Source organism: Artemia franciscana, chromosome 10, assembly GCF_032884065.1.
Source record: "Artemia franciscana chromosome 10, ASM3288406v1, whole genome shotgun sequence".
NCBI lineage: Eukaryota > Metazoa > Arthropoda > Branchiopoda > Anostraca > Artemiidae > Artemia > Artemia franciscana.
In genome coordinates this window covers 47,498,331-47,524,340 of record NC_088872.1, presented here as the reverse complement: position 1 = coordinate 47,524,340, position 26,010 = coordinate 47,498,331, and the positions used below count along the sequence as shown (strand labels likewise).

Here is a 26,010-nt window from a genome sequence, read left to right as displayed (position 1 = left end):
ATTTTTTGTGCAAATATTTTTTAATTTTGTTGTGATCTTTGGGATATACGGAAGATAGACAATATTTGAGGGCTTATCAGTAGCCTCACATTGTGAAGTATCTTCTTCGATTTTACAAGAATGTCTTTTTATTCTACGGTTAATTATTTTATTGACAAAAGGAATGGGGTATCCATTACCAAAAAGAATATTTCTGATAAAGTTTATTTCTGAATTTATATATGAATTGGAGCAAATATTCAGGGCACGATCAATGAGGGAAGTTACAACTGCTCTTTTAACTTGTGGGGGGTGATTTGAATTAAAGTGAAGATATCTATTGTTTTGTGTTGGCTTTCGATATATAGTAAAATCCAGTTGATCAGCATTGCGAATAATTAATACATCTAAAAACGGGAGTTTATTTTCAATTTCAACTTCTAGGGTGAACTACAAATTTCGGTCATAAGTGTTAAGATGATCTAAGAAGCCCCGAAGTTCAGCTTCCCCATAATTCCAAAGTGAAATTACGTCATCCATGTAACGACCCCAATAGACGTGTTTTAAAAAATAAGAATTCAATGCCCAATTCTCAAGATTCTCGACGTAAATATTTGCTAGTAGCCCGGATAAAGGTGCTCTCATGGGTAACCCATTTTTTTGCTGATAAAAAGAATCGCGAAATTGAAAATACATAGAAAACTTATTACAAATTTTAACAAGAGTCATTAAAACTTCACAATCAATTCCTGTCGCTGAAGTCTGGATCAAGTGGTAATTTTCTTCTATTTTGTTTTTTAATAATTCCTCTGAAATAGTTACATCTATATTTGTATACATTGAAACAATGTCGAAACTACTAACTATTGTGTTTTCTGAAATACTTGTGTTGCTAAGTTTTTTAACCAAATCTGCAGAGTTACGAATATAGGAATTTTGAGAGTACAATAAAGGTTTGAAAGCTGTACAAAGCCATTTTCCAATGTTGGCAGCGGGGGCTTTAGTACAAGCTACAATAGGTCTTAAGGGAATACCCTGTTTATGTATTTTTGGTAAACCGTAGAGTTTAGGACAGAGACTACCACGGGGAAAAAATTTATTGTATAGTTGTGGGGTGATTTTACCATTTTGTTTTAGCTGCTTTAATTCATTTATAATATTATTAGTGAACTGATCAGTAGGGTCATGAGTTATTGTTTGATATGTAATTGTGTCATTTAAATGCGAAAGAATTTTGTTGTCATAGTCTGTCGTATTCATGACAACAAGTGAATTGCTTTTGTCTGCTTTAGTTATTATAATAGAAGGATCTTTTCGGAGATTAGATAGTATTTTTATGTCATGCAAATTTTCCGGTGTGGAATTGCTAGGAGGCTTAAACTTTTTTTGGCTGTTATAGAGGATATTTATAAGACCAGATCTAACTTCATCCGGGTTAGAGACAGAAGGATAGTGTTTATGCAAAGCGGACTCTAGAGAGGAAACTATATCTGCCACAGGAACCTGTTTTGGCAGAAAAGAAAATTTTGGACCTTTTTCTAGTGTTTCGATTTCCTGGGGTTCCAATATTTTAGAAGAGAGGTTAACGATAGCAGGTCCAGGAGTGAATCTTGGAGAATAAATACGGTTTCTCATCGAAGATTCATTTCGTAAGCCTTCCAATTTTTTATAGAGGCGTTCCTTGGACAAGCGAAAATCGTGGCTAAACAAATTCCTTTCTAATCTAACAACTTGAGCAAAATCAACGGTGGACAGGTTTTCCAGCAAAAAAGTTTCCAACGATTTTCTCTCTGAAGAAATAATATGTCGTTTCTGTTTTTTGTCCTTAATAATATGGACTAGGGTTTTTAACTGTGGTGTATGGGCAAATTGCGCTTCTTTCCGGGTATTTAAATGTAATTTATATCTTAAAGACTTGGGAATAAGGTTTTCATTTCTACAGGATTCTAAAAAATTTTGTTGATTGATAATATTAGCATGTTTTTTACCTAGACTAATAAAATAAAAGATATCATAGGTCACCTGCTCCCCATAAGCTAGACGAAAATAGCGACGAAGACCACACTGCCTTTCCATAACAAACAAATACAACGTAGAGACAATAGGTAAAATTTCAAGACAGCGGAAATTATTTCTGTAGATATTTCGGCCCTATGTCCAAGGGCCGTCTTCAGCACAATACAAGAATAAGAGAGAAACTATATATATATATAAAAGAACTTACATCAAATTGTGAGGATTAAAAACTGAATAATTAAAAACACTTTTTAAAACTTTTTTTAAAAATAGCCCTAGCATCCTTACTTCAACGAAGTTCAACCAGGACTGGTGAAAAGAATGAAATGAGAATATAAGCTCATTCAAACTAAAGAGAATAAAATGATTAGATGCAATTTCTTAAAGCTAATCTTGCTTGTTTAGCAGCCTGCTATCGTTAACCTCTCTTCTAAAACATTGCAACCCCAGGAAATCGAAACACTAGAAAAAGGTCCAAAATTTTCTTTTCTACCGAAACAGGTTCCTGTGGCAGATATAGTTTCCTCTCTAGAGTCCGCTTTGCATAAACACTATCCTTCTGTCTCTAACCCGGATGAAGTTAGATCTGGTCTTATAAATATCCTCTATAACAGCCAAAAAAAGTTTAAGCCTCCTAGCAATTCCACACCGGAAAATTTGCATGACATAAAAATACTATCTAATCTCCGAAAAGATCCTTCTATTATAATAACTAAAGCAGACAAAAGCAATTCACTTGTTGTCATGAATACGACAGACTATGACAACAAAATTTTTTCGCATTTAAATGACACAATTACATATCAAACAATAACTCATGATCCTACTGATCAGTTCACTAATAATATTATAAATGAATTAAAGCAGCTAAAACAAAATGGTAAAATCACCCCACAACTATACAATAAATTTTTTCCCCGTGGTAGTTTCTGTCCTAAACTCTACGGTTTACCAAAAATACATAAACAGGGTATTCCCTTAAGACCTATTGTAGCTTGTACTAAAGCCCCCGCTGCCAACATTGGAAATTGACTTTGTACAGCTTTCAAACCTTTATTTTACTCTCAAAATTCCTATATTCGTAACTCTGCAGATTTGGTTAAAAAACTTAGCAACACAAGTATTTCAGAAAACACAATGGTTAGTAGTTTCGACATTGTTTCAATGTATACAAATATAGATGTAACTATTTCAGAGGAATTATTAAAAAACAAAATAGAAGAAAATTACCACTTGATCGAAACTTCAGCGACAGGAATTGATTGTGAAGTTTTAATGACTCTTGTTAAAATTTGTAATAAGTTTTCTATGTATTTTCAATTTCGCGATTCTTTTTATCAGCAAAAAAATGGGTTGCCCATGGGAGCACCTTTATCCGGGCTACTAGCAAATATTTACGTCGAGAATCTTGAGAATTGGGCATTGAATTCTTATTTTTTAAAACACGTCTATTGGGGTCGTTATATGGATGACGTAATTTCACTTTGGAATTATGGGGAAGCTGAACTTCGGGGCTTCTTAGATCATCTTAACACTTATGACCAAAATTTGCAATTCACCCTAGAAGTTGAAATTGAAAATAAACTCCCGTTTTTAGATATATTAATTATTCGCAATGCTGATCAACTGGATTTTACTATATATCGAAAGCCAACACAAAACAATAGATATCTTCACTTTAATTCAAATCACCCCCCACAAGTTAAAAGAGCAGTTGTAACTTCCCTCATTGATCGTGCCCTGAATATTTGCTCCAATTCATATATAAATTCAGAAATAAACTTTATCAGAGATATTCTTTTTGGTAATGGATACCCCATTCCTTTTGTCAATAAAATAATTAACCGTAGAATAAAAAGACATTCTTGTAAAATCGAAGAAGATACTTCACAATGTGAGGCTACTGATAAGCCCTCAAATATTGTCTATCTTCTGTATATCCCAAAGATCACAACAAAATTAAAAAATATTTGCACAAAAAATAATCTGTACGTAGTTTTTACTAATAATTTTAAAATCATCAATTTCTTAAATTCGGGTAAAGATAAGACCCCAGTTACTCGCCAAAGAGGGGTCTATCAAATACCTTGTGATTGCGGAAAATACTATGTCGGCAGGACCCATCAGAGTCTAGACAAACGGTTACAACAGCATAAAAATGACATAGACTAGGCCTTAATTTCAAATAGTTCCAACAACTCCTTTGATTCTGCTTTAGGTTGGCATATATTTAATAATCTGTCCCACATTATACATTTTGAAAACTCTTCACTCATTAGTAATGATTTGGGAATAAAACAGGTGGTTCGAGAATCAATCGAAATTAATCTCAAAATAAATAATAATATTTCTTTGAACAGGGACTTGGGGGAATACTCACTAAATTCTTTATACTCAAATTTAATTAAAAATGATCTAACAAAATATTTTACTAAACCGATTTACAATAGTACTGAACCAAATACGAAAAGGCCTTTGAGACAGGCTGCTTTCTTAGTTTTTTTTTGGGATTTCTCGATGTTAGATTTTCGGGAATTTATCGGTATTAGTTAAGTATTAATGATGAATTGGTATTTTAAAAAAAACTCTCAGTTCTTCGGTGTTCAGTATTTCTCGATATGGCATTAGTTAAGTCTTAATGATGAATTAGTATTTAGAAAAATGTTTGACTCGCCCTCAGGTTTTCGGTGTTCGGGATTTCTCGATATGGTAGTAGTTAATTCTCAATGATGAATTGGTATTTATTAAAAAGTTTGACTCGATCCCGGGTCTTCGGTGTTAAATGTAACCATTACTGCCTATGCCTTTTCATACCAAATTGATAAAATAATTCTTCTTGCATAGAAACACTGGGATAATTTATTTTCTTTCATTGTTCCATCAGCCACCTATCTCTTTTCGGAGACTTGCTAGGGAAAAACGATGGCTGAATAATTTTTCTCGTAAGATGATTTTCCCCAGATTAAGTTACCAAATTAAAATTAGTTAAAAAAAATATATACGCCATGCGAAAACCTTAGTTCTTCTGCATGAAAATTGTATTCAAGAGTTGGGCTGTGACTTTTGCTGTAATTCTTCCGTTAGATTATAAGCTAAAAGCTTCAGTGCATACAAAAATACACCATGAGATGAGAAAATGACGGTTAACGTCTTTAGTAGTTATGATATGGTTTTTGTAGTTACGATAGTGAAAGTTATTTTTGCCGAGATCAAATCCTTATGATGCTATAGGAATCTGACCATTAGGCTTAGCCCTAGGGTCTGATGCCTGATTGTTAACTCATTGATTTTTATAGGTCCATTAACCTCTACAAAGACACTAGGGGCCGACGCTACAAAATTGGACGACAGTAAGCCAGTCAAACTTCACCATAAGCGTGGTATGCTACGCACTGTAGACGATTCTCCTGACGCTGATGTAAATTGTAAAATAATTCAGGAAACCAAAATAAATGACTTTGGTAAACCGGGCTTTCAAAGAAGTTTTATTGATTTTACAAGAGCGAGAGCCTGCTCTCCATCCAAGATCCCTTTCCTTGATCTGCCTCTTGATAAAAGGTTTGTTGAAATTCCCGACGGATTTGATCCCCTATCCATAGGGGTAAAGGAAGTTCTGCGCGGTGGGAATATTAAAAATGATATTGTTCAGAGAGATATTGAAAACCTTTCTTTGAGAGAGCTCAGAGAAGAAAGTACCTTCTTAAAAAAGAGTAAGGAAGTTGTTTGTTCAGATCCAATAAGAGATGTTGAAGGTATATCTAATCATCCGCTTGAAATGAATGTCCTTGAAGGATCTTCTTATTATGGTAATCGTATATTCCTTAATGATGCTGTAAATAATGATGACAACTTGCCTCAAGGGAACAATAAAGAGGTTGAAAAGACTGATTATGCAAAGTTGCCACGCCTACCTATTGAGAACTATGTAGGAACCAGGCATAAAGCAACTACTGACATGGATATGGACGAACACGTTTTTGCAATACCTTTAAGGCCGGTCAAGAAAGTTGCACAAACACATATTTCAAAAACTCCTGATAATAAAATTATAACTGGAGATTCAATATCGTCAGTTTCAAATCAACATAATTCGGATGTAGCTGAAATGGATCCTGATGACTGCTATTTCCTGGAATCTCAACACCAAACTACAACAAATCCACAGGAAATGTGTGAGAGTGGAAATGTAAGTTTGTATTCTGTGTCCCAAATTATAAGAATGGCAAACACAACTCAAAATAAAAGTGAAATTGACACATCCATTAGTGAAGAAGTGCCAGATTTCAACCTTGGTGATATATTTATTGAACAACTATTAAGCTTAGAGGATGATTTAGAATCGTCTGATGTCACTCCAGTCGCCTCTACTTTCCAACTACCATTGGAGCAAGATCGGTTGATAAACAAACCTAATCCAGTACGCAGTACCAGAACAAGCTATCCAGTTTACCCCACAATTGAGCAGGCCTCAAAAAACCCTTTAGATAGTCCACCTAGAAAACTGAGGAGAACGCTAGACATGCTAACGCCTCATCGGACAATAAAGAGTAGTGAAAGTCCAGTGATAGATTTACAAAGCAGACGCTCCCGAAAAAGCACCTCTGAAACAAGAGTAGAAGAAAAAAGCAAAAGTATTTATTATGGCACCACTCTTGAACTTGGAAAAAAGGTAGCTTTTCTTTTTTTTGTTATGCTAGCAAATAAGTGGAAGGATGGGGTAGAGGGTGGACTACTTTCTTTTTTGATATGTGATAAACATTTAATTAAAGTTATGAAAAGTTTGTCATCCACTGGTTAAGGCCTCTTCTCAAACAAAAGTAAGAAGCGACATCAAAACTTAAAACGAACAGAAATTAATCCGTATATGAAAGGGGCTTTTCCTCCTCAACGGCCTGCTCTTTACGCTAAAGTTTGACTCTTTCTCTTAACTCTACTTCTTAAAACGGTAAAAAACTTTAGCGCAAAGAGCGGGCCGTTGAGGAGGAAAAGCCCCTTTCATAAACGGATTAATTTCTGTTCGTTTTAAGTTTTGATGTCGCTTCTTACTTTCATTTAAAAAACTTGTTTTTTTATTTAATTTCTGGCTCTCCACACATAAATAATTAAAACGAAATTTACATATTAATTTTTTTTTGGCTAAATGGCTTTCTCATAGTTATAATCGGAAGATTTTGAGAAAAAAGGAGAGAGGGAGGAAGCCTAGTTGCCCTCCAATTTTTTGATTACTTAAAAAGGTAACTAGAACTTTTAATTTTTTTACGAACATTTTCATTAGTAAAAAATATACGTAATTTACGAATTAACTTACGTAACAAACTTCTATATTCGTATGTTTTATTGTGTATATGAGGGAGTTCACCCCTCGTCGATTCTGAGATAGTCATTTTTTCAACGTAGTTGAAAGTTCCAGAAATTATTTCTTTGTGGACGAAAGTCCCCCCCCCCACCAGAGCCCTTAAGGCAAAAGTTATAAGTTATGCCCTCGGAGCATATAAGGTTGGACTTATTGGATTGCTAACCAGAAGTTTTAGTACGCTTTTTGAGATTCAGAGTAATGGGAGGGTGGATACCTCCCTTCCCGCACCTCGTATTTTCTCTAAATACATCTGATAGAAATTTTGAGATGGTTATTTGTTGTCGTAGAAACTTCAAAAAAGGCTCATTTGATTGAAAATTAAAAGGGCTTGTGCTCTTTTTCATTGTCGAAAGCAATTGGAGGGCAAATAACCCCCCCCCCTCTCACGCCCACTATTTCCCTAAACGCTTCCAATCAAATTTTGAGATATCCATTTTGTTCAACTTATTTGAAAGGTCCCAAAATCATATCTTTGAGGATGGACTCCCCCCCCCCCTACCTAGAGCCCTCAGGGCAAGGGTTGTAAGTTATGCCTTGGGGGCATGTAAGGTATATATAGAAAGAGTGATCGTATAAACTTTTGAGGGGGCTCATTGGACTGGTAATCAGAAGTCCTAGTGCCTTTTTAATATTCAGAGGCTGGATAAACCCCCTCCCCCCGACACCTCGTATTTTCCTGAAATGCATCCGATAGAAATTTTGAGATGGCTATTTTTTCTCGTAGAAACTTCAAAAAAGGCTCATTCTGTTGGTAATTGACAGGGCTATTTTTAATAGTTGAAAGTGATTATAGGGCACCCCCCCCCCCTCTCCAACGTCAACTATTTTTCCAAACACATCTATTCAAAATTTTGACATAACTATTTTGTTCAACGTAAATGAAAGGTCTGAAAATTATGTCCTTGAGGATGCCCCCCCCCACAGAGCCGTCAGGGCAAGGGTTCTCGAAATGCATCTGATATAAATTTTGAGGTGGTTAGTTCTTGTCGTAGATACTTCGAAAATGGCTCTTTCAATTGGAAATTGAAAGGACTAGTGCCCTCTTTAATTGTCCAAAGTGATTAGAGGGCAACTAACCACCTCCCACGCCCACCTTTTTCTCAAACACATCCAATCAAAATTTTGAGATAGCCATTTTGTTCAACATTATTGAAAGCTCAAAAAAATATGTCATTGAGGATGACAACCCCTCAAACCCTTCAGGGAAAGGGTTTTAAGTCATGCCCTGGGGACATATAAGGTGTATATAGAAAGCGTGATTTTATAAACTTGTGCTATAATTTCTGCTCGTTTTAAATTTTAATGCTGCTCCTCACTTTCAGTAGAAAAAAAACTTTTCCTATTTATTTTCTCTTTTTTTTAATAATACTAGAAAATCTTGCGCTCCCAACATGGAAATTTTCTTTTCCCATGATAAATTCCTCCAAGGAGAGTTCCCCTAACATATCCCCCTCTTTTCAACCCCCCCAACCAAAAAATCCCCCTGAAAACGTCTGTACACTGACAAATAACCATTACTATATGTAAGCACTGGTCAAAGTTTGTAACTTGTAGCCCCTCCCACGGGGACTGTGGGGGGCTCCAATTTTTTTGGTCACTGAAAAAGCGCACTAGAACTTTTCATTTCCGTTAGAATGAGCCCTCTCGCAAGATTCTAGGACCACTGGGTCGATACGATCACCCCTGGAAAAAAAAACAACAAATAAACACGCATCCGTGATCTCCCTTCTGCCAAAAAGTACAAAATTCCACATTTTTGTAGATAGGCTTGAAACTTCTACAATAGGGTTCTCTGATATGCTGAATCTGATTGTGTGATTTTCGTTAAGATTCTATGACTTTTAGGGGGTGTTTTCCGCTATTTTCTAAAATAAGGCAAATTTTAGCAGGCTCGTAACTTTTGATGGGTAAGTTCATTAAGTCTAAACTTAATGAAACTTATATATTTAAAATCAACATGAAAATGCGATTCTTTTGATGTAACTATTGTTATAAAAATTCCGTTTTTTAGAGTTTTGGTTACTATTGAGCCAGGTTGCTCCTTATTACACTTCGTTACCACGAACTGTTTGATATCTTATAATAAAAATATTGTTTGGTTTGTTAAAACCATGTACCAGAGGATAACCACGTAAAACCTCAAGGTAACTCAGCAGTGTTCCTGTTTTGTGCCTTTGTGTGATTTGTTTTGTGCCATATTCTAATTCGTAAAAAGAAATTCTAGTGACTATGGCTTTTCATATGCATTTCGTATATGGCTTTTTGTATAGTGTTTCTTTGTTCTTCTTATTTTTCAAAGCTATTTTCTAGTATGAGATAAGTTGTCTCTTCTAGTTATATTTTGGATTTTTCTCTATTGATATAGGTTTCTGGATGTTAAACTCAAATGTCGGATGATTGTTTGCAGTTGTACAAACTAATTTTTGTTTGTTCTTTTGGTTTGAATATGGTTCACTACATTAATTAACAGTCTCGTGTGCTTTTGTATTTTTGTTTCATTTTAAACATAAATGGAAACTTGGTGTGGTATAAACATTCATTAGAGAAAAGGAGATATTTATTAAACTAAAAAAAAAACAACATCAGTATTTACAGCCACTCCGAGAGGTATCCAAGGGGGTGGCAAAAATATACTAAAAAAATATTAAAGGACTAAATAAATTATAAAACAACTAATACAATTCACACATCTTATTCGGCACCATAAACCTTACAAAAAAAAGAATAGCAGCTTATTGGTACTGCTCGTCTATTCAATTTAAACGGAATTTTCCTGAATTTTCTAGAATTTTCCAGAATTTTCCTTTCCAAACAGATACTCACCAGATACTGGGCTGAGATAATTAAATGACAAAGCCAAAGCCACTTGCTGAAGCCATATGCACCATAAAATAAATTTGGAAAAAGGTAAATTCTTAAATGAAATAAATGTGTCAAATTTTATTTGAAAAGTAAGGCCGGATATTTGGCCAGTAATTTTACAGATTTCTGGGGGATGGGGGAGAAGCGTGTTTATTTGTGACAAACTCAAGCGGGTCTGTGCTGCAATAAGTTTTCAATAGCAATGGTAGCAAGATCGAGTCTTTGAGAAAAGTCTGCCAGTAAACAAAAGAAAAAAAAAGCCGAATGAAAATATAAAATTCGTGGTTTTTTATTTACGTTATTTGCTCTTAAGTATAGTGAATTTTAACCAATTTGTCTAATTATTTCCCTTTAGCAAAGGACAACTCTGTTTTGATCTGTATTTTTCGTAGCTCCAGTTGAACACAAAAAGAGGTAATGCTTTCATTGAAGACGAAGCAGAAGAATCAGGGGATGGCAGTGATGATGATTTCGATGCATTGTCTCGATCTAGTTATGAGTCAAGTTTTGTAGACGATGGTGAAGCTGGTGGGGCTGAGTAAGAAACCACTACTTTCTTTCTTATCATTAGTTAGAAGTGTCCATAAATTACGACAGTACTTTTATTGAAACATGTGATCGATCAATTATTTTATTCGTGCATGTCTTTTAGCGTTCTCTGTCTTGATTTTTGTACCTTGTCATTGTAAGGAGTAGACTACAAGTATTTCATTTTCGATTTATTTTTTTCTTACATCGTTTTTCTCTTAAATTCTGTCTACATTTTCGTTGATTTCGTTGGATTTTCGTTGATATTTCGTTGATCGTTTTCAGGAAGTTATTTGTTTCGTTAACTCTCTATTTTATCGATTAAGATTCTAAGACCACTACATCAAAATTAAAGTGGAACATAAATCTTAGAGTTAGACTTTCATGTCTTTAACTATCCTTTAGTTTTGGGACTATTGCTGGAATTAATTCAAGGCCTTAGATATAGCCTTTGGCTGAACTCCAAGGTACAACAATTAGGCTTGCATAAAACTGCACAGTCTTCAGAACTGCTGGGCTTAGAACTGCAGGTAGCCAGATTCAGCAAAGCTTTGCCCTTTGCCCCTTTGTCCTGTCTCCGAAGCTTCCCCCCTCTCGCAAAGAAATCTTGGACTCAAGCTTTGTTCTTTCGCCTCCTTATTCATAATGAGCCCAACTCCATGCCTATACACCCCATCCTTCCGTCCTGAGTAAATAAATTCTATGTACCCTAATTTCCGAAGCTTTGCCCCTTTGTCCTGTCTCCGAAGCTTCCCCCCTCTCGCAAAGAAATCTTGGACTCAAGCTTTGTTCTTTCGACTCCTTATTCAAAATGAGCCTAACCTCATGCCTATACACTCCATCCTCCCGTCCTGAGTAAATAAATTCTATATACCCTAATTTTATGTTTCCTACTCGCTGGATATGAATTTCTGAAACTCATAATAAGTCCAGTTCAAAGTATTTGACTTTGCCAGTCAAAATGTCCATACGATAGTGGCTTTTAACGTTGCAACATTCCTAGTTGCAATTTTAATATTGGCCTCAGGAAAAGTAATGGTCTCAGAACCAGTGCGGGACGGGGACAGACACTTCTTCTTAAGTCTACACGACGCCTTTAAGCCGGTTTAGAACCGGACAGCAAGAAGTCCATGAGACCTCCAGTCGAATAGGGGCTTTGTGCATTCCTGGGCTTATCCTGGTCATGAATCGTGACTAACGATATGGTTTTTCACACTTGTCAATGCTCTTCTATCAACAAGAGTCGATATCCTACACAAGCAAAAGCTCAAGCCTCCGATTCATTATATATAAATGCCTAAAAATATACATCTGTGGGGAGGTTGCCCATAATAGATAACTTAGCTAGGAACAGCTATTTCAGCCCATCAAAACAAAGAAAACCTAGAATAATTATCCATCAGTCATAATCTAGTGCCGTTTACTAGGCTACAAGTCCCTCGAGGGACACCACTCCTTAAGTTCACCCTGCAGTCCTGTTACCAGTCACGTTTTTTGTTAGGGAAATTGCCGAAGGTCCACCCTTACGCCACTATGAGGCCACGGGAGCAGAATTTTCCGTTTCCAGAACAAGGACGGAGGAAGGAGCTTATGAAGGAGTTAAGACCCTAACTTAACTCGCAATACTGCAACAGCTCCTACCTATTATACCAAGTCTATCCTCGTCAGAGCATTCGTCAAGGCAAAAGGGTATGTTTGCCATATCTCAGGAACTGATAACGGTATTAAGTTAAAACTTTCAGGGATCTTTTAACTGAATCAAAATGCACTCTAATAATCCGGGTTGTTAAAAGGATGTATCTCTGATATATCTCAGGGAAATGTAAAACTAAATCAAAGCACTCCGTGTGTATCCAATTTAGGAAACGGTTAATTAAATCAAAAGATACCGTTGGCATCCAAGTTGACAAGAGGGCGTATGTCGAATATTTGGGAGAGCAACTTGGTGTATAAAGTTGTAGTTTTCAGGGCATATTCAGAGGGTTCTTAAACCAATAGTGTACATCACTACTAAGGGTATTAAATGGAAGTTTGTGGGACGGAGAAGGATTATGAACTAAATCAAGAGGCTTGAAATGCATTCAGGTTTTCAAAATGGCATGTATGTAATATTTAAGGAATGCCTTATGGTATTAAATTGAAACTTAAGTTTGCTTCTCACTTTCAGTTAAAAAAATTGTACTTTTTACTTAATTTCTGATCAAGTTCAAGTTCTATTTATTTTCATTAATAACAATAAAAAAAAACAATATCCCAAAGGGCTCAATGGCCCGTTATTTGGGAAACGGCATACAATAAATAAAGAATCATAAAAACTTGTCATAAACATACTAAACAACATCAAAATATAAATATGTAAGGAAAAGAAATCAACTCACCGGCAGTCCCCACGAAACAGCAACCCTCACATCACCCGATAATAAAATACAAATTAAAATTCTCGCGTCATCGAGGATACAACACCAACAAAACAACAACCCAAAAAAAGAAAAAAAAAATAATAAATAAACCATAAGAAACATTTAATAAGAAGCCTTTAATAAGAAACTTTTCATCTGTCTCTTAAAGGAGCCAAGTGTTCGTGACTGCCAGATCTCAGCGGGAACCAAGTTCCAAGCACGTCCCACAGTCACAGCCAGGCCGAAGTCTGAACGGACCGAGGGACTAGCTGGAATCATCACATCCTCCCGGTTACGAACGATATATAAATTTACTTCCCCTACTAGTTTAAGCAGTCCCGAAAAACAACATGGGAGATCTCCCTGGAAATATTGATATGCCAACGAAGATAGAGATAAAACATAAATATATTTAATTTTGAGGAGGTCAAGAGGAGTGTGTGTAGCCGACTGGAGAATTCTTGCCGCTTTCTCATAAAGATTGTGAATAGGAGCAAGTACCGAGGGAAATGTGGACATCCACACAGACGAACAGTAACATATATAAGGGTAAATCAGAGAAAAGTATAAAAGACGGAGGATAGGGAAAGGGAATAAACGCTTTAATTTTCGGATGATCCCAAGTCCACGGGAAATTTTCACTCTTATTACTTGAACATGCCACTTAAATGATAAATTTTCATCCAAAAGAACTCCCAGGAATCGCACATATCGATCCGGGGGACGACTTATGGAGCCTCTTGGTGTATGAAGCTCAGTAATTGTGGGGCAGCTCACACCTTTACGAGAAAAAATAAGAAGGTAGGACTTTTTTACATTTAAAGTTAGTTGATTTATGTCAAATCAAAAGAGTATTTTCTCAGTCATTGCTTGAAGCTTTAGAATAAGGGATGATTCATCCGGAGCTGCAGCACCTAAAGTAGTGTCATCTGCAAATGCTATTAATTCTTCTTGACTATTATGTGTGAACACCAACGCACTCTGAGAGTAAGATTTGCGACACAATCCACAGCAAACATTGTTAATTGGGGTGTTAAAAAGTCGGTAGAGATCGTTCACATATATGAGGAAGAGGGTTGGCCCAAGAATAGAACCTTGGGGTACTCCGTATTCAATTGGAACTTTTTCGTCTGTAACTTCTGTGGCGATAGATCTGTCTGTTAGGTATAACGAGAACCAAGACAATGCTTCCCCACGGACGCCAAAATGACAAAGTTTACCAATGAGAATCTTATGTGTAAGGCTGTCAAAAGCTTTCTTTACATCAAGAAAAATGGCTGCAGGAATAAGATTAGAATCTAAAGATCGTCGTATAAACTGAAGAAGTCTATTACAAGCATGTTCTGTAGAATACTTTGCGCGAAACCCAAACTGATGCTGATAGAAAAAAAATTTAGCTTCAAGAAATCTCACCAGACGTTTGAGCATTGCTCTTTCAAATATCTTAGAGAACACTGACAGAAGAGAGATCGGTCTGTAGTTCCCAGGATCCTTTCTGTCACCTCCTTTAAAGAGAGCTATAACACGAGCAAATTTAAGACGTTGGGGAAATACTCCTAGTTCAAATGACCTATTAATCAAGTGGTAAATTGGGATGATAATCGATGGAAGAATATGTTTAATTACTTTAGCAGAAATTTTAATCGTTTTCAAATAATGCTGGGAAATCCACCTCCCCCTCCATGGAAAGTCTCGCCTCTCCCCCTAAACACAATTTCTCCATAGAAAGTTCCTCCGGCGTAAAATCTTTCCCCCGGGAAGTTACTTTCTGAAAGTTCCATCCTCGCTACAAATTCTCCCGGGAAATTTGTGGACGATTCCGCCTGAAAAATTCTCCTTAGTTTACTTTCGTTTGAAAAAGACTTTTATTTATTTTATTTCTGATTGTTTTTCAAGTCCTGCCAGAAATCCCCCTCCGTGGAAAATTTTTCTAGGAAATCTTCATCCCATGGATAGTTTCTCCCTCAGAAAATTACCCCATGGAGAATTTCTCCTGGTGACAATTTCCCCGTGAAGATTTTGTCTGCGAGAAATCCCTCCCCCATGAAAAAATCCCCAAAATAATTCCAACCCCGTTGAAAATCTCTCCCGGACAATTCCCCCAGAACATTTTCATATCTAAAATTATGTCGCCAAAGTGAAAGTAAGGTAAATCGAACAATAAATTCTCCCTGTAGAAAAGTTCTTCATTTTCACTGATGAAAGGAGCTTGTAACCTCTACAATAGGGTTCTCTGATGTGCTTTTGGGGGATATTTCTCTCCTTTTTTAAAAATCTGGTACATTTTCTAAGGGTTGTAGATTTTGAATGGTATGATTAAACTTAATAAATCTTATATATTTGGAATTGGCATAAAAGCCAGTTCTTTTCATGCATCAATTGTTATCAAAATTCTGTTTTTTCAGAGTTTCGGTAACTATCCGACAGAGTTGCTCCTTACTTACAGTTTGTTACCACCAATTATTTAATTGAATAAGCCACAAGCCACAACGGTTTTGATTTGTTTTGAATTACACATACTGAAACCTGGGGGGGGATAATACTTTCAGTCATTATTTTATGTTTTAAAACATGGATGAAAACTTTAACTTAGATGGAAAGGAATATTTTTGTTTGAAAGGAATATTGGAAAGGAATATTAGATGGAAAGGAATATTTATGGAAAGGAAAAGAAATTAGATGGAAAGAAGCCAGTTTTTGAAAGTGTATTCTTGGTCTCTTGGAACCAAGGCTTCTTTTTTTCTATTTTGCTTCTTCCTTTTACTGTATACTTTACTTCCTTACTAGTGCTAACTTTGGCGACAAAAGATAAAAAATGCAATAGGTCCCACCGATGCAAAAGCAGTATATACGGTAAGCGAATAAATATTTTAGGTCAGAAACGGACTATGCTTTCTTAGTTTAAATTAAATAAAAAAAAACAAGTTTTTTTAACTGAAAGTAAGGAGCAGAATTAAAACTTAAAACGAACAGAAATTACTTCGTATATGAAAGGGGCTGCTTCCTCACCAACACCCCGCTCTTGACGCTAAAGTTTGACTCTTTCTCTCAACTCTTCTTTTTAAAACAGTAAAAAACTTTAGCGTAAAGAGCAGGGTGTTGGTGAGGAAGCAGCCCCTTTCATATACGAAGTAATTTCTGTTCGTTTTAAGTTTTAATTTTGCTCCTTACTTTCAGTGAAAAAAACTTGTTTTTTTTTGTTTAATTTCTGAACGTTTTTCAATCAATGCATGTTTTGATTTTGGCTCTCCGCAGAGGAATAATTAAAACGAAATTTGCATTATTTTTTTTTTTTGCTAAATGGCTTTCTCATAATTTTGATCGAATGATTTTGAGAAAAAAGAGCGGGGGAGGAAGCCTAGTTGCCCTTCGATTTTTTGGTTAATTAAGATAAAGGCAACTAGAACTTTTAATTTTTTACGAATCTTTTTTTTAGTAAAAGATATACGTAACTTATAAATTAGCTTACGTAAAGAAGTTTTGTATTCTCATGTTTTTATTACATATATGAGGGGGTTCCCCCCTCGTCAGTACCTCGCTCTTTACACTAAAGCTTAAATTTTGTCCCAATTCATTAAGAATGACCCCTGAATAAAAAAGCCGTCAAATAAATAGTTGAAATTACTAAAAATACTTTAGCGTAAAGAGCGGGGTATTAGGAGGAGGTGAGCCCCTCATATGGGTAATAATTTCTTTTCGTTTTAAGTTTTAATGCTGCTATTTTCTTCCAGCTGAAAATTTTTTTTTCATATTTCTTTTTTCATTGTTTTTTTTTTTAAATAATGCTAGTAAATCCTGCGCACCCTTCATGGAAATTTTCTTCTACCATGACAAATTCCTCGATGGAAAGCTCCCCCAGCCTATCCCCCTATTCTCAACCCCTCCCCCCAACCAAAAAACCTACTGAAAACGCCTGCACACTTCCCGATAACCATTACTATATGTAAGCACTGGTCAAAGTTTGTAACTTGTAGCCCCTCCCACGGGGACTTTGGGGGAGTAAGTCGTCCCCAAAGACACAGTTATAAGGTTTTTCGACTACGTTGAATAAAATGGCTATCTCAGAATTTTGATCCGTTGACTTTGGGAAAATAATTAGCGTGGTAGGGGGCCTAGGTGCCCTCCAATTTTTTTGGTCACTTAAAAAGGGCACTAGAACTTTTCATTTCCGTTAGAGTGAGCCCTCTCGCAACATTCTAGAACAACTGGGTCGATACGATCACCCCTGGGAAAAAGAAAAAAAAACAAAAAAAAAACAAACAAATAAACACGCATCCGTGATCTGCCTTCTGGCAAAAAATACAAAATTCCACATTTTTGTAGATAGGAGCTTGAAACTTCTACAGCAGGGTTCTCTGATACGCTGAATCTGATGGTGTAATTTTCGTTAAGATTCTATGACTTTTAGGGGGTGTTTCTCCTATTTTCTAAAATAACGCAAATTTTCTCAGGCTCGTAACTTTTGATGGTTAAGACTAAACTTGATGAAACTTATATATTTAAAATCAGCATTAAAATGCGATTCTTTTGATGTAGCTATTGGTATCAAAATTCCATTTTTTAGAGTTTTGATTACTATTGAGCCGGGTCGCTCCTTACTACAGTTCGTTACCACGAACTGTTTGATAAATAAAAAAAAACAAGTTTTTTTTTAAATGAAAGTAAGGAGCGACATTAAAACGTAAAACGAACAGAAATTACTCCGTATATTAAAGGGGCTTTTCCTCCTCAACGCCTTGCTCTTTACGCTAAAGTTTGACTCTTTCTCTTAACTCTACTTCTTAAAACAGTAAAAAACTTTAGCGTAAAGAGCGGGGCGTTGAGGAGGAAAAGCCCCTTTAATATACGGAGTAATTTCTGTTCGTTTTAAGTTTTAGTGTCGCTCCTCACAATCATTTAAAAAAACTTGTTTTGTTTTTTATTTAATTTCTGGACGTTTTTTAATTAATACATGTTTTGATCTCGGCTCTCCGCACATAAATTATTAAAACAAAATTTGCATATTAATTTTTTTTTTAGCTAAATGGCCTTCTCATAGTTTTAATCGGAAGATCTTGAGAAAAAGGGAGAGAGGGACGAAGCCTAGTTGCCCTCCGATTTTTCGATTACTTAAAAAGGCAACTAGAACTTTTAATTTTTTTACGAACATTTTCATTTGTAAAAAAATATACGTAATTTACGAATTAACTTACGCAACGAACTTCCATATTCATATGTTTTTATTGCGTATATGAGGGAGTTCACCCCTCGTCAATACCTCGCTTTTTACACTTAAGCTTAAATTCTGTCCCAATTCCTTAAGAATGACCCTTGAATCACAAAGGCCGTAGAGTAAATACTTGAAATTACTAAAAGTACTTTAGCGTAAAGAGCGATGTATTACGAGGAGGTAAACCCTCATACGCGCAATATTTTCTGCTCGTTTTAAGTTTTAATGCTGCTCCTCACTTTCAGTAGAAAAAAGCTTTTCATATTTATTTTTTTCATTGTTTCTTTAAATAATGCTAAAAAATCCTGCACCCCCTTCATTGAAAGTCTCTTCCCTTATGAGAAGTTTTTCCATGGAAAGATCCTCCCCTGTAACCCCTCCCCCACGTCAATTCTCCCTCGCAAACCAAAAAAAAATCGCCCTGAAAAACGTCCGTACACTTCCCAGTAGCTATTGCTATGTGTAAACACAGGTCAAAGTTTGTAATTTGCAACCTTACTCACGGGAACTGCGGGGGAGTATGTCGTCCCCAAAGACATAGTTATTAGGTTTTTTGACTATGTTGAATAAAATGGCTATCTCACAGTTTTGATCCAGTGACTTTGGGGAAAAAATGAGCTTGGGAGTTTGTGTGCCCTCCTAGGTGCCCTCCATTTTTTTGGTCACTTAAAAAGGGCACTAGAACTTTTAATTTCCGTTACAATGAGCCCTCTCACGACATTCTAAGACCACTGGGTCGATACGATCACCCCTGGGAAAAAGAAAAAAAAAACAAGAGTTGAGAGCTCATGTGGCACTTGTGACGAGGCGAGAAGAGCCAAGAGATCATATGGTATGAGCTCTAACAAAATTCTATGAATCAATAGATTGATTTAAAAAGGAAAATAAGAGGCTTAATGCCGGTCAGGATTTAAAATAAGAGCTCTAAGTCACGATGTCCTTCTAAATATCAAATTTCATTAAGATCCGATCACCCACTCGTAAGTTATAAATACCTAATTTTTTCTAATTTTTCCTCTCCCTTTAGCCCCCCAGATGGTCGAGTCTGGGAAAACGACATTATCAAGTCAAATTGTGCAGCTCCCTGACACGCCTACCAATTTTCATCGTCCTAGCACGTCCAGAAGCACCAAACTCGCCAAATCACTGAACCCCTTCTCCCAATTCCCCCAAAGAGAGCGAATCCAGTACGATTCTGTCAATCACGTATCAAGGACATTTGTTTATTCTATCCACCAAGCTTCATCCCGATTCCTCCACTCCAAGTGTTTTTCCAAGATTTCCCCCTCCAACTCCCCCCAATGTCAAAAGATCTGGTCGGGATTTGAAATAAGAGCTCTGAGACATGAATTCCTTCTAAATATCAAATTTCATTAAGATCCGATTATCTATTCGTAAGATAAAAATACCGTAATTTTCACGTTTTCCAAGAGTTCCGGTTTCCCCCTCCAACTCACCCCAATGTCACAGGATCTGGTCGGAATTTAAAATTAGAACTTTAAAGCACAAGATCCTTCTAAATATCAAATTTCATTAAGATCTGGTCACCCTTTCGTAAGTTACAAATAGCTCAATTTTCAAAATTACCCCCCCCCCCAATTCCACCAAAAAGAGCAGATCCGGTCTGGTTATGTCAGTCACGTATCTTAGACAGGTTTCTATTCTTCCCATCCAGTTTCATCCTGATCTCACCGCTTTAAGTATTTTCTAAGATTTCCGGTCCCCCCCCCAACTGCCCTCCCCCCAATTACGCTTGATCCGGTTGAGATTTAAAGTAAGAGATTACGAGGTCCTGAGTTACGAGGTCCTTCTAATTATGAAGTTTCATGAAGATCCGATCACTCCTTCGTAAGTTAAAAATACGTCATTTTTTCTTATTTTTCAGAATTAACCCCCCCCCCCCCACCAATAGAGTGGATCCGTTCCAATTATGAAAATCACGTATGAGACTTCTGCTTATTTTCCCCACCAAGTTTCATCCCGATCCCTCCAATCTAAGCGTTTTCCATGATTTTAGGTTCCCCCACCCCAAACTTCCCCCAATGTCACCAGATCCGGTCAGGATTTAAAATAAGAGCTTTGAGACACGATATCCTTCTAAATATCAAATTTCATTGAGATCCAATCACCCGTTCGTAAGTTAAAAATACCTCATTTTTTCTAATTTTTCAGAATTAGCCCTTCCCCCAACTACCCCAAAGAGAGCGGATTCGTTCCGGTTATGTCAATCATGTATCTAGGACTTGTGCTTATTTTTCCCACCAAGTTTCATCCCGATCCCTCCGCTCTAAGTGTTTTCCAAGTTTTAGGTTTCCCCCTCCCAACTTCCCCCCCCTCAATGTCACCAGATCCGGTTGGGTTTAAAATAAGAGCTCTGAGCCATGATATCCTTCTAAATATCTAATTTCATTGAGATCCGATCACCCGTTTGTAAGTTAAAAATACCTCTTTTTTTCTAATTTTTCAGAAATAACCCCCCCCCCCTCCCCCTCAACTACCCCAAAGAGAGCGGATCCGTTCCGTTTATGTCAATCATGTATCTAGGACTTGTGTTTATTTTTCCCACCAAGTTTCATCCCGATCGCTCCACTCGTAAGTGTTTTCCAAGTTTCAGGTTTCCCCCTCCTAACTCCCCCCCCCAATGTCACCAGATCTGGTCGGGATTTAAAAAAAGAGCTCTAAGACACGATATCCTTCTAAACATCAAATTTCATTGAGATCCGATCACCCGTTCGTAAGTTAAAAATATCTCATTTTTTCTAATTTTTCAGATCCCCCCCCCCCAAGCTACCCCAAAGAGAGCGGATCTGTTCCGATTATGTCAATCATGTATCTGGGACTTGTGCTTATTTCTCTCATTAAGTTTCATCCCGATCCCTCTACTCTAAGTGTTTTCCAAGATTTTAGGTTTCCCCCCTCCAACTCCCCCCAATGTCATCAGATCCGGTCGGGATTTAAAATAAGAGCTCTGAGACACAATATCATTCCAAACATCAACTTTTATTAAGATCCCATCACCCGCTCATAAGTTAAAAATAGTTCATTTTTTTCAATTTTTTCCGAATTAACCGGCCCCCCACTCCCCACCCCCCAGATGGTCAAATCGGGAAAACGACTATTTCTAATTTAATCTGGTCTGGGCCCTGATGCGCTTGCCAAATTTCATCGTCCTAGCTTACCTGGAAGTGCCTAAAGTAGCAAAACCGGGACCGACTGACAGACCGACAGAATTTGCGATTGCTATATGTCACTTGGTTAATACCAAGTGCCATAAAAACAAATAAACAAACATCCATGATTTGTCTTCTGGCAAAAAATTTGAAATTCTACGTTTTTGTAGATAGGAGCTTGAAACTTTTACACTTAGGTTTTCTGATACGCTGAATCTGATGGTGTGATTTTCGTTAAGATTGTATGACTTTTAGGGGGTGTTTTCCCCTATTTTCTAAAATGAGGCAAATTTCCTCAGGCTCGTAACTTTTGATAGGTAAGAGTAATCTTGAGGAAAGTTATATATTTAAAATCAGCATTAAAATGCGATTTTTTTTATGTAACTATTGGTATCAAAATTTCATTTTTTAGATTTTCGGTTACTATTGAGCCGGGTCGCTCCTTACTACAGTTCGTTACCACGAACTGTTTGATTGGGACGATTCGGTGAAACTACAACAATGTTATGCTAAGGAATTTTTCATTTTACGATATCCGTTCCAGAAAATTCAGTTGGATTTCGGAAAATAAAGGAGTAAGATTAAAATCTTGTGCGGAAATCAACAAAATCCTCAACTTTTTTTAAATTTGTGGAACGATTTTAGATTTGGACGCGGCTCTAACTATATTTGATATCTATACACTACGATACTTCTTTCGAAGAATTTATAAATTGCGCCACTGAAATTTGGACCTTCTAAGCTTGGATCATGGAATTAGTATCGAAACCGGATTAAAATTTTGGACTCTTTGAGATTCTTCTGTGACTACTCTTTGATTTTTTTCTAGGATTAAGTATAATTTTGGACTTTTGGACCAAATTTTATAGAATTTACGAAAAAGGAGGAGGGTGATGACACCCTTGCAATCCAGAATGGAGATAGGAAACAGCATCCACTTGTTTTGATATGCATTAGGGCCTCCATTATTCAAATTTTGTCCTAGTTAATGCCTCCAAAGTAGGTCTAATGTAAATGCTATAAGGAACTTGAAGGACGTTGCTGTTTGTTGTTTTTCTTCTTCTTCCCCAAATGAACTGAGTACTGACTTTCTGTGGTGTGCTGCACACGAAGAACAAAATCTGCTTCGCTCTTGTGATGCACACTGGGTTAAAAGATATGATACTGTGATTACTGGGTTTTATTGAGTAAAACGACGGGTATACACACGAAGGAAAGCGAACGCTAACGTTTATTGAATACCAAGAGATTAGTAAGTATGAAAAAAGACTCTTGATCCTAAAGCTTTTCTAGCGCTTCTTTTGTCGCGTTTTTTCCGAACTTGCGCGTGTCAGTATTTAGCACGTGCCCTCGGAGTTTTAAGGGGTTTGAAAGAATCATCGGATGATTTAGACGAAGAATTGGCCCCTAAGGGTGCTCTGAACAGATTTGAAACGCCTTCCTAATAAAAAATAATCGGCGTCAGCCGATTTTTTCTCTAGGTCTTCGTCGGAGAAAAACATCTGTACGCAGCCAAAAAAACGGGGTGGTGTTGGGGTCTAGTATTTATAATATATCATGAGTGGCTAAGAGTATTGAACTGAAACTTCCAGTGAATTTTGGGTAAGAGGTGTTGAACTAAATGGAGTGACGCTGTAGAATTCAAGCGGTCAAAAAGACATATGCCCGATGTCTCAGGAACAGCTTAGGACATTTAGTTGAAACTTTCAGGGAATGCTGAGGGGAGTGTGCAACTAAATCTAAAGATACTGCATGAGTTCAATTCTTCAAAAGAGTGTATCTGTAATATTTAGCAAAAACACCTAAGAATTTCAAGTTGAATCTTTGAGACATGTTCAAGGGTATGTTGCAGCAAAACACAGTGCGTGCATCCATGTAATTAAAACAGTTATCTGCAATATCAGAAGCGCCTAAGGATATTTTTTGTCCAAAGGACGCATATGAAGCAGGAGAAAACAATGTCAGTTTAAATTGATTATGAATTAATTAAAAAAAAAATCACAAAGAATTCTTTCATATAACAGTAAAGAGCTACATTAAATAAAAGAAACGCAGAAATAATGACAAATAACAATTTAAATTGAAACAAACATAAGTCACTGTCAATAAATAAATGAAACACAAAACGAATAGAAATTACAGTGAATAATGGATTCAAACATAAAACGAACATATATTGTCACAAATAGAAGGAGGGCTAATGCCCCTGAGTTTTCTAAAGGGTCTTCTGTGCTTTACCGAAAATAAAATATAAAGGTACATATTTGTAACAAAATAAACGTACTTTATAATGTAAACATTCCTTAATTGTAGACTTCCAGGAATAATGTCCTTCGCGTGATAAACTGTCTAAGTTCATTAGTCCTTTTGAGTAACCTTGGTTATTATGGTAACTTTCTTTCTTCTTTTTCTGTTTCAGCTGCATTTATTCTCATTTTGCCTGAGACATAATATTCTCGAAAAGAATTTCATGACTTTTCAGCTTAAACAGCGAAATCTGATTGAAATGAGAATGTATTAAAAATGGGTTAAATTTTTAATAAGACATCGAAAAAAAACTGGAACAATTCTTTTTGAAACCAAAATAAAAAAAAAATCTGAATGTTTCAGCCTCAAGCCTAGAAGGCCTTATCGATGAAAAAAAATTACATAAATAAAGCATATAAAAAGAGAAGAAGAAAGAAACAATGAAACGCTACTCCAGAAAAAAAAAACACAACTAAACAAAACCTGATATGGCAGAGAACGAAGCCCAAAAACACTAAGGTATCAAAGCAAGATATCTGCTATATATATATACTATGTATTTGCCTCCAAAATATCTTCTGATATCTCATTCTGTTATAAAGAACCATTCTTTTTATTTAGAAAATATTACGTGTGCCCTCGGTCAAAACCAAAAATAGATTAAAGAACTATTATGTTTTGAAAGTTGAATGAATCTTATGCATTGCTAATTTGGCACAATCTTGTTGACTTTTTTAAAGTCTATTGGGACTTTACTTCATTGTGAAAGTTCAGACATGTTAAAGGCTTAGTGTGCAAAATTCCCCGACGTTTTTTAATATAATAATTATATATGGCTTTAGCCTTTTTTTTAAAATTAAATTATTATAAATTGTATTTAACTGTTATTCACCTTTATCTATATTTGTACTAATTCTCTTATACTTATTTTTTTTGAATTTATATAATTTCTCTGAAACTTTCTAAAAGCCCAACAAAATTATAGTTTTTTTTTGTTCTTTCAATCAGTTCATTATGATTCGGAATATCATAGATGTTCTGCAAACATTGAATCAAAACTGTCTGATTTTTTGTTATAATTTAGGGATTTATCTGTTGCTACTTTGTGTTGTTGGATTCTATTTTCTAAAATTTTTGTGTTCTCTCAGTATGAAATTTTCTACGTGAACAATGCGTTCTATGTACTCCGCTTTGTATGTTTTTCGGAATTACCTCATCGCCTGTATTTAACAAAGATCTTATAGTTATTGAGGGTCTAAAAGCTTCTTTGGTATTTTTTTTTTAATTTTTGTGATAAAATAGAAACAAGTGGTACAGATGTAAAAATTTTTTTTCTGTCGGTTCAATTTTCTTCTTTTGTTCGATCTTTCTTTTTTTTTTCAGGATCCTTTTTTCGGGAAAATTCTTTCCCTTTTAATTAGAATAGGATGGTCTTACTTAAAAAATAAAAAAAACTGCTATTATTAGTTATTTTATGATACATTGAAAAAGCTAATTGACTGTTATCTTTGTGGATTCACATAGCTAAAACCATAACTTATTTTATATTCCTCTTTCAACTGTATAGATTACCCCCCCCCCCCCAAAAAAAATAGATGTTGTATCAATCCTTCTATTTTGGGCTCTCCATAATTCCAAATAATACAATATCATCCACGGACCTTTCCCAAAATTTAGCCGTAAAAAATAAGAATCTAAACCCGAAGTTTCTACACAATCTACAAAATATCTTCTAAAAGCGGATTTGGAACCCCCCCCCCTTCCATTCATGGTATACCTCTAAACTGTCCTGACCATTAAATAGTTTGTGTACTTGTGGGCTATTTTAATTAAATCTAATATGGTTTTTATCTTTATTCCCCCGCATAATTCCTTGATTCAATTTTTATATTGTAGAAGTCTTTTAGACAAAATTGAATGGAATTGTCAAATGGTACGGAGCTGTACATTGACTGCATATCAAAACTGAATTATCTAGTCTCCATAGATATTTGTATAATTTTTAATTGTTTTTAAACTGTATTCTGTATTCTTAATGCACTATTTTTCAAACAAAGTAGCGATTTAGTGACTTTGCCAACCGTTTTTCGATCCTTTGCGATCCTTTGCGCTGGTTATTTTGCAGTAAAATAAGATCCTTGTGGAATACCTACTTTATGTATTTTTAACAAACCATACATTTTAAGGCAAACCGATACTTTTGGGAAGGATTCATAATATTATTATGGTGTAAACTTTCCATGG

The 26,010-nt window shown here is 35.9% G+C and overlaps 2 protein-coding genes across 5 annotated transcripts in view; both read left to right on the top strand.

The window, feature by feature from the left end:
- LOC136032287 (PHD finger protein 14-like) overlaps window positions 1-26,010 on the top strand; it is a 352,444-nt gene that overhangs the window by 58,074 nt on the left and 268,360 nt on the right. The window lies entirely within an intron of this gene.
- Window positions 1-26,010, top strand: part of LOC136032285 (uncharacterized) — a 192,898-nt gene that overhangs the window by 103,004 nt on the left and 63,884 nt on the right. For all 4 annotated transcript variants that reach the window (XM_065712555.1, XM_065712553.1, XM_065712552.1 and 1 more), the window contains exons 15-16: window positions 5,292-6,664; window positions 10,606-10,751. In XM_065712555.1, coding sequence (XP_065568627.1) covers window positions 5,292-6,664; window positions 10,606-10,751 — 1,519 coding nt within the window. The remainder of the gene's footprint in view (window positions 1-5,291; window positions 6,665-10,605; window positions 10,752-26,010) is intronic.